The 10,252-nt window shown below is 39.7% G+C and overlaps 1 protein-coding gene across 1 annotated transcript; it reads right to left on the bottom strand.

The window, feature by feature from the left end:
• Nucleotides 1–240: 240 nt before the first annotated feature.
• On the bottom strand, nt 241–9,894 carry nipa1 (NIPA magnesium transporter 1). Its single transcript, XM_038986630.1, has 5 exons — nt 9,571–9,894; nt 9,251–9,298; nt 8,962–9,052; nt 2,760–2,920; nt 241–1,249 (listed from the first exon to the last, which is right to left on the bottom strand). Exons 1-5 carry the CDS (start codon nt 9,701–9,703, stop codon nt 738–740), a joined length of 945 nt encoding a protein of 314 aa, XP_038842558.1. The 5' UTR covers nt 9,704–9,894; the 3' UTR covers nt 241–737.
• Between the last annotated feature and the right edge of the window lie 358 nt (nt 9,895–10,252).

Below are 10,252 nucleotides of genomic sequence, written 5' to 3'. Positions count from 1 at the left end.
GTTACGTGGGTTAGACCACATAATCTGATCCACATATTTAGAAGGTCTGCTGTAGTGAAATGACTAAGTGGTTCAACTCTTCTCCCCCGTGAAGGGAAAGGGGATACGTAGTCAGTTGCAACACAGAATGCATTTAACCCTCTCTGAATAAGAGATGCACGGGAGATGCCTAATCGACAGCCACGTCATCGGCACAGTTGTTGGAGGTTAACTGCATTTGCAAACACGCGACAAGTTAAAAAAGTTTTTTTTTTGCCTTTTATTGTAGTAAATTACAAAAATCATTGAGTTAATTTCACTTAATTATAAAATATGACTCCGTACTGACAACGTTGACCACATGTTGTAAGTTGTAATGAAATTAGACCCTTTCAATCGGCACCTGAGTTAGGTTCTTTAAGTTACAGCCAGTCCACATGGATTGACACTGACTGACAAGTGTTACAATAGCAAACATCTAGCACATTCAACAGCAACAATGCTACTTTATGTGTTTGAACACAACAGGAGATTACTTCATATGCCGATCATTGAGCCCTTGAGAATGGCGAGCAACAAAATATATAACAGATATGTTGTTCGCAAATCCACAGTAAGATTCTTACACTTACATTCAAGTATTTTATTAGATACAATTCACAATACAATTATATATGTTATTCAAGATTTTAAAAAATGTGGCCCCAAATTAACCAATAAACACTGCATTAATCTCCCTGAGACTGACAAGCCTCTGATTAATCCATTTTATCTGGTCCTTTAGCAGCTTGCTTCCAGGTGAGTGAGGCCTCTGAGGAGAAGCGAAGCAGCAGGACCCCTACAGCCACCGTGGTTAGCCCACACAGCATGCCCAGGCAGTCTACTAAACCCACCGCGGTCCACTCTCTGAACAAGATGGCCGAAGCTGTGAGGACCGTAGATGTGAAAGTCACGTAGTAAATGGCTTCAAACATGTTAGAGCTGTAGTGCTCCAGAGCCTTGTTGATGAAGGTGAACTGGACGAGGATGCTGACGGACAGGGTTCCCAGTAGACCCAGGAAGAGACCTAGGGCTCGGCTGCTGGAAGGCCCCCCGCTGAAGGCATCCTGGGCGGCCAGGCCCAGACCCTTACTGCTGGTGACTGTGAAACTCCCCAGGAGGGAGCAGATGGATACGTACACCATGATGTTGGACGTGCCGTGAGCTGGGGCCACCCACACGATCAGCACAACCAGTAGTAGGACCACCAACAAGGAATAGGTGACGAACACTGCACGGAGAGAAAACATTCAGACACAACTCAGAATTATTCTGATGTAATTACAGAATTACTCTCAATTGAACTTTGATGTAAAGTCCTTATTTAGAGGACTTTGAGCAGGTCTGGGCCGGTTCCAACTAACATTCCCGTGCACAAAGCACTCTGTGAACGGTGCAACATCAATTGAGGTCACAGCAATTGACTTTGCACCGTTCACAGAGTGCTTTGTACACGGAAATGTACAAAGTGGTTAGCCCACACAGCAAAAGAGCTGAGGCTCACTGCCTGCGAGGAGCGGAGTCTCCCGGTTCAGGCTCAGACATGTCCCTTGTCCTGGCCCATCCAAACAAAGGATTGAATATCCTCTGGCTGTGAACCTCGAAGCCCCGTTTGCAATATGAAAGGGGAACATCTCCCTGTGATTTCTCTCAGACGGATTTGGAGCTCTCAACATGAAAAAATATAAAATAATTTTGTAGAATTGGAACAAGACCACTTTGTCTTGGTAACAGAGTGATGCAGAATGGTGTCTGGGCATCGCAGAGGACACGGGGCAGAACATTCTCTGTCATCAGTGAAACGGTGCCAATTCTGTGCTGTCACTTAAGAATGATCATATTTATTTTACAGTTATAAGAAAGGTGAAATCTTATAGTAAGTCATTTTTATCGTTATTATACTTACTAAGCATTTTAATAATTTCAAGCCATATTTCCCCCACTCTTGTTGAACATGGGAAAAAATGATGTATGATTTTTCATAATATTTGGTACTAGTCCTCAAAAGGGAGTACACCTCAGCAATGTATAACTATTTTTAACAGAAAGGTCCCAGACTTTTCTAGAACAATGCCGCATTATTAGTTATTGTTTACGGCCATCTCATGAAAAATATTTACTTTTGGGTTTGTCTATTTAGGCGGAAATCTACAACTGCCATTGTCATTCAAGCAGATAAAGAGCCCCTCTTCAACAACATTAATAAGGATTCTTGACGAGGACTGTTAAATGCACTGTAACACAAATACCATGGAAACTATGTGAAATGGACCTATCTGATCATTTAAGAGCAGTGAATGGATGTGTCCCAAAATAGCACCCTATCGGTCCTATGGGCTCTGGTCTAAAGTAGCGCACTATATAGGGAATAGGGCTCTGGTCTAAAGTAGTGCACTATATAGGGAATAGGGCTCTGGTCTAAAGTAGTGTACTATATAGGGAATAGGGCTCTGGTTTAAAGTAGCGCACTATATAGGGAATAGGGCTCTGGTCTAAAGTAGTGCACTATATAGGGAATAGGGCTCTGGTTTAAAGTAGTGCACTATATAGGGAATAGGGCTCTGGTCTAAAGTAGTGCACTATATAGGGAATAGGGCTCTGGTCTAAAGTAGTGTACTATATAGGGAATAGGGCTCTGGTCTAAAGTAGTGTACTATATAGGGAATAGGGCTCTGGTCTAAAGTAGTGCACTATATAGGGAATAGGGATCCATTTGGGATGTAATACCAGGTCCCACCCACCTGGATCAGCAAGCCTGTCTTCCAGCTCCAGACTAGAGGTGACGCTCTCTGATTTAGGGGAGTGAATGATGAGCACGACAGAACCACAGCAACACAACACACAGCCCAGCTTCCCCAGGACATTCAGCTGTTCCTGGAGGATATAGGAGGCCAGAACAGCCCTGGATCACAAAGCAACCATTTTAGTGATCAAAACAGAGAGGCATGCAGTTAGCTAGCTAGGCAAAGATCACATCACTGTAAACACTCCTGTACTGTAGCAAACATCACTGTAAACACTCCTGTACTGTAACAAACATCACTGTAAACACTCCTGTACTGTAACAAACATCACTGTAAACACTCCTGTACTGTAACAAACATCACTGTAAACACTCCTGTACTGTAACAAACATCACTGTAAACACTCCTGTACTGTAACAAACATCACTGTAAACACTCCTGTACTGTAACAAACATCACTGTAAACACTCCTGTACTGTAGCAAACATCACTGTAAACACTCCTGTACTGTAACAAACATCACTGTAAACACTCCTGTACTGTAACAAACATCACTGTAAACACTCCTGTACTGTAACAAACATCACTGTAAACACTCCTGTACTGTAACAAACATCACTGTAAACACTCCTGTACTGTAACAAACATCACTGTAAACACCCCTGTACTGTAACAAACATCACTGTAAACACCCCTGTACTGTAACAAACATCACTGTAAACACTCCTGTACTGTAACAAACATCACTGTAAACACTCCTGTACTGTAACAAACATCACTGTAAACACTCCTGTACTGTAACAAACATCACTGTAAACACTCCTGTACTGTAACAAACATCACTGTAAAGACCCCTGTACTGTAACAAACATCACTGTAAACACTCCTGTACTGTAACAAACATCACTGTAAACACTCCTGTACTGTAACAAACATCACTGTAAACACTCCTGTACTGTAACAAACATCACTGTAAACACTCCTGTACTGTAGCAAACATCACTGTAAACACTCCTGTACTGTAACAAACATCACTGTAAACACTCCTGTACTGTAACAAACATCACTGTAAACACTCCTGTACTGTAACAAACATCACTGTAAACACTCCTGTACTGTAACAAACATCACTGTAAACACTCCTGTACTGTAACAAACATCACTGTAAACACTCCTGTACTGTAACAAACATCACTGTAAAGACCCCTGTACTGTAACAAACATCACTGTAAACACTCCTGTACTGTAACAAACATCACTGTAAACACTCCTGTACTGTAACAAACATCACTGTAAACACTCCTGTACTGTAACAAACATCACTGTAAACACTCCTGTACTGTAACAAACATCACTGTAAACACTCCTGTACTGTAGCAAACATCACTGTAAACACTCCTGTACTGTAACAAACATCACTGTAAACACTCCTGTACTGTAACAAACATCACTGTAAACACCCCTGTACTGTAACAAACATCACTGTAAACACTCCTGTACTGTAACAAACATCACTGTAAACACTCCTGTACTGTAACAAACATCACTGTAAACACTCCTGTACTGTAACAAACATCACTGTAAACACTCCTGTACTGTAACAAACATCACTGTAAAGACCCCTGTACTGTAACAAACATCACTGTAAAGACCCCTGTACTGTAACAAACATCACTGTAAACACTCCTGTACTGTAACAAACATCACTGTAAACACTCCTGTACTGTAACAAACATCACTGTAAACACTCCTGTACTGTAACAAACATCACTGTAAACACTCCTGTACTGTAACAAACATCACTGTAAACACTCCTGTACTGTAACAAACATCACTGTAAAGACCCCTGTACTGTAACAAACATCACTGTAAACACTCCTGTACTGTAACAAACATCACTGTAAACACTCCTGTACTGTAACAAACATCACTGTAAACACTCCTGTACTGTAACAAACATCACTGTAAACACTCCTGTACTGTAACAAACATCACTGTAAACACTCCTGTACTGTAACAAACATCACTGTAAACACTCCTGTACTGTAACAAACATCACTGTAAAGACCCCTGTACTGTAACAAACATCACTGTAAACACTCCTGTACTGTAACAAACATCACTGTAAACACTCCTGTACTGTAACAAACATCACTGTAAACACTCCTGTACTGTAACAAACATCACTGTAAACACTCCTGTACTGTAACAAACATCACTGTAAACACTCCTGTACTGTAACAAACATCACTGTAAACACTCCTGTACTGTAACAAACATCACTGTAAACACTCCTGTACTGTAACAAACATCACTGTAAACACTCCTGTACTGTAACAAACATCACTGTAAACACTCCTGTACTGTAACAAACATCACTGTAAACACTCCTGTACTGTAACAAACATCACTGTAAAGACCCCTGTACTGTAACAAACATCACTGTAAAGACCCCTGTACTGTAACAAACATCACTGTAAACACTCCTGTACTGTAACAAACATCACTGTAAACACTCCTGTACTGTAACAAACATCACTGTAAACACTCCTGTACTGTAACAAACATCACTGTAAACACTCCTGTACTGTAACAAACATCACTGTAAACACTCCTGTACTGTAACAAACATCACTGTAAACACTCCTGTACTGTAACAAACATCACTGTAAACACTCCTGTACTGTAACAAACATCACTGTAAAGACCCCTGTACTGTAACAAACATCACTGTAAAGACCCCTGTACTGTAACAAACATCACTGTAAACACTCCTGTACTGTAACAAACATCACTGTAAACACTCCTGTACTGTAACAAACATCACTGTAAACACTCCTGTACTGTAACAAACATCACTGTAAACACTCCTGTACTGTAACAAACATCACTGTAAACACTCCTGTACTGTAACAAACATCACTGTAAAGACCCCTGTACTGTAACAAACATCACTGTAAACACTCCTGTACTGTAACAAACATCACTGTAAACACTCCTGTACTGTAACAAACATCACTGTAAACACTCCTGTACTGTAACAAACATCACTGTAAACACTCCTGTACTGTAACAAACATCACTGTAAACACTCCTGTACTGTAACAAACATCACTGTAAACACTCCTGTACTGTAACAAACATCACTGTAAACACCCCTGTACTGTAACAAACATCACTGTAAACACCCCTGTACTGTAACAAACATCACTGTAAACACTCCTGTACTGTAACAAACATCACTGTAAACACTCCTGTACTGTAACAAACATCACTGTAAACACTCCTGTACTGTAACAAACATCACTGTAAACACTCCTGTACTGTAACAAACATCACTGTAAAGACCCCTGTACTGTAACAAACATCACTGTAAACACTCCTGTACTGTAACAAACATCACTGTAAACACTCCTGTACTGTAACAAACATCACTGTAAACACTCCTGTACTGTAACAAACATCACTGTAAACACTCCTGTACTGTAGCAAACATCACTGTAAACACTCCTGTACTGTAACAAACATCACTGTAAACACTCCTGTACTGTAACAAACATCACTGTAAACACTCCTGTACTGTAACAAACATCACTGTAAACACTCCTGTACTGTAACAAACATCACTGTAAACACTCCTGTACTGTAACAAACATCACTGTAAACACTCCTGTACTGTAACAAACATCACTGTAAACACTCCTGTACTGTAACAAACATCACTGTAAACACCCCTGTACTGTAACAAACATCACTGTAAACACCCCTGTACTGTAACAAACATCACTGTAAACACTCCTGTACTGTAACAAACATCACTGTAAACACTCCTGTACTGTAACAAACATCACTGTAAAGACCCCTGTACTGTAACAAACATCACTGTAAACACTCCTGTACTGTAACAAACATCACTGTAAACACTCCTGTACTGTAACAAACATCACTGTAAACACTCCTGTACTGTAACAAACATCACTGTAAACACTCCTGTACTGTAACAAACATCACTGTAAACACTCCTGTACTGTAGCAAACATCACTGTAAACACTCCTGTACTGTAACAAACATCACTGTAAACACTCCTGTACTGTAACAAACATCACTGTAAACACCCCTGTACTGTAACAAACATCACTGTAAACACTCCTGTACTGTAACAAACATCACTGTAAACACTCCTGTACTGTAACAAACATCACTGTAAACACTCCTGTACTGTAACAAACATCACTGTAAACACTCCTGTACTGTAACAAACATCACTGTAAAGACCCCTGTACTGTAACAAACATCACTGTAAAGACCCCTGTACTGTAACAAACATCACTGTAAACACTCCTGTACTGTAACAAACATCACTGTAAACACTCCTGTACTGTAACAAACATCACTGTAAACACTCCTGTACTGTAACAAACATCACTGTAAACACTCCTGTACTGTAACAAACATCACTGTAAACACTCCTGTACTGTAACAAACATCACTGTAAAGACCCCTGTACTGTAACAAACATCACTGTAAACACTCCTGTACTGTAACAAACATCACTGTAAACACTCCTGTACTGTAACAAACATCACTGTAAACACTCCTGTACTGTAACAAACATCACTGTAAACACTCCTGTACTGTAACAAACATCACTGTAAACACTCCTGTACTGTAACAAACATCACTGTAAACACTCCTGTACTGTAACAAACATCACTGTAAAGACCCCTGTACTGTAACAAACATCACTGTAAACACTCCTGTACTGTAACAAACATCACTGTAAACACTCCTGTACTGTAACAAACATCACTGTAAACACTCCTGTACTGTAACAAACATCACTGTAAACACTCCTGTACTGTAACAAACATCACTGTAAACACTCCTGTACTGTAACAAACATCACTGTAAACACTCCTGTACTGTAACAAACATCACTGTAAACACTCCTGTACTGTAACAAACATCACTGTAAACACTCCTGTACTGTAACAAACATCACTGTAAACACTCCTGTACTGTAACAAACATCACTGTAAACACTCCTGTACTGTAACAAACATCACTGTAAAGACCCCTGTACTGTAACAAACATCACTGTAAAGACCCCTGTACTGTAACAAACATCACTGTAAACACTCCTGTACTGTAACAAACATCACTGTAAACACTCCTGTACTGTAACAAACATCACTGTAAACACTCCTGTACTGTAACAAACATCACTGTAAACACTCCTGTACTGTAACAAACATCACTGTAAACACTCCTGTACTGTAACAAACATCACTGTAAACACTCCTGTACTGTAACAAACATCACTGTAAACACTCCTGTACTGTAACAAACATCACTGTAAAGACCCCTGTACTGTAACAAACATCACTGTAAAGACCCCTGTACTGTAACAAACATCACTGTAAACACTCCTGTACTGTAACAAACATCACTGTAAACACTCCTGTACTGTAACAAACATCACTGTAAACACTCCTGTACTGTAACAAACATCACTGTAAACACTCCTGTACTGTAACAAACATCACTGTAAACACTCCTGTACTGTAACAAACATCACTGTAAAGACCCCTGTACTGTAACAAACATCACTGTAAACACTCCTGTACTGTAACAAACATCACTGTAAACACTCCTGTACTGTAACAAACATCACTGTAAACACTCCTGTACTGTAACAAACATCACTGTAAACACTCCTGTACTGTAACAAACATCACTGTAAACACTCCTGTACTGTAACAAACATCACTGTAAACACTCCTGTACTGTAACAAACATCACTGTAAAGACCCCTGTACTGTAACAAACATCACTGTAAACACTCCTGTACTGTAACAAACATCACTGTAAACACTCCTGTACTGTAACAAACATCACTGTAAACACTCCTGTACTGTAACAAACATCACTGTAAACACTCCTGTACTGTAACAAACATCACTGTAAACACTCCTGTACTGTAACAAACATCACTGTAAACACTCCTGTACTGTAACAAACATCACTGTAAACACTCCTGTACTGTAACAAACATCACTGTAAACACTCCTGTACTGTAACAAACATCACTGTAAACACTCCTGTACTGTAACAAACATCACTGTAAACACTCCCACTAGAAAACAAAAGACAATAGTAGTCACACATTGAATGATAACATGCCAAACAATAACTCACCCAAACAGCACCCCCAGGGCACCTAAAGGTGTGACCACCACAGCAGGGGCTGCGTTATAGGCCAGGAAGTTCCCAATCTGTCCCACAATCACTTGTTCGGAAGAGTTCAGAGGTCAATGGAATTCATGAAATATGATCAATCAAATAAACGCAATCGGTGAGTAGTGATAGTTAATGTAGTAGTAAAATGTCTTTATTATTAGGTTAAATACGGTGTGTGACAGAATTATCCATGAGGATGTACTACAGCTAATAAATGGCAGGTGGCACTGTTAGCTCGGCTACTTACTGGAGAGTGTGCCGCTCCACCATACGCCATCTTTTAGATAGGACCCACCTAACAAAATAATGAAATACATGCAGTGTTTGTGTTATTAACAGTACAGTAGTCACCCTCTGATTTCCAATGTCCAATTCTAATTTTGCCACGAAAGCAGCATTCTTTTTTTTTTTTTGCAGAAAAATCGCGAACAGTCACAAGGAACCGAATATAGTTGTTTTAAGAGATGATGTATTTACTGTGTCTGAGGATCTTACAACATTGTAGCCAACAAATGACCCTACAAACATGATTATACTTTGGGATTTTCCCCCCCCCCAACACTCTACCTCTTTTACGGGATCGTAATATTCCCTTTTTTTGAAGCACAAACGTCGATCCATTGATGAAACTTGATATGACAGCTATCCATACACCAGCAGCAATTGGTGGCGAAGTCTCTCTAATTTCTGAAGTCATCATTGATCACACATTTTCCCATAAGTGACACAAATGGTGGCCTTAAATTTGTGACTAGGCGAGGCAAGTCCAAAGCACATTTACATATATATATATATATATATATATATATATATAGTCAGTGTTGCCAACTAATTTTCAGGATAAATTGTTAGACGCAGATTGATTTGTTGCTAAAAGTTTCTAAATGACGTTGTGATGTCATTGCGTGATAACGTAAAACTGCGTCATTACGTATAATATACAATAACGTTACTCAAATTGACTGGCAAAAAATATGATTTGACATTTGTTCAGGTACAGACTCCCACTCTTTTCTGTACCATTTTTGATTGTAGACATGTTGATTGATGTTGTAAGTTCTGTTCAAGATCAAACATTCGTGACCAACTATATTCATTGGGTTTGTCTCGTCGAACCCGTACTACTGTTGCTGCAGTCAGCCAACAATGATTTGCAATTTGCTGAAATTGCTGCTGCCACTCACAATGCACCTTTGCAGCCAGGCACGTGTGTTGTGACAGAAAATTGTTTTTGTGTCATTTAGAGTGA

This window comes from Salvelinus namaycush, unplaced genomic scaffold, assembly GCF_016432855.1.
Source record: "Salvelinus namaycush isolate Seneca unplaced genomic scaffold, SaNama_1.0 Scaffold532, whole genome shotgun sequence".
NCBI classification, from domain to species: Eukaryota; Metazoa; Chordata; class Actinopteri; order Salmoniformes; family Salmonidae; genus Salvelinus; species Salvelinus namaycush.
The sequence above is the reverse complement of the archived record's forward strand: the minus strand, read 5'-3'. Positions and strand labels throughout refer to the sequence as shown.

What these genes read in the sequence shown, in the direction of transcription:
- nipa1 (XM_038986630.1), bottom strand. Translation starts at nt 9,703, where the DNA reads ATGATGACTTCAGAAATTAGAGAGACTTCGCCACCAATTGCTGCTGGT. An exon ending in GTGGAGCGGCACACTCTCCA is followed by an intron (nt 9,053 to 9,250) that starts GTAAGTAGCCGA and finishes CTTCCGAACAAG; the next exon opens with TGATTGTGGGACAGATTGGG. An exon ending in GCCCTGGGGGTGCTGTTTGG is followed by an intron (nt 2,921 to 8,961) that starts GTGAGTTATTGT and finishes TTTGTGATCCAG; the next exon opens with GGCTGTTCTGGCCTCCTATA.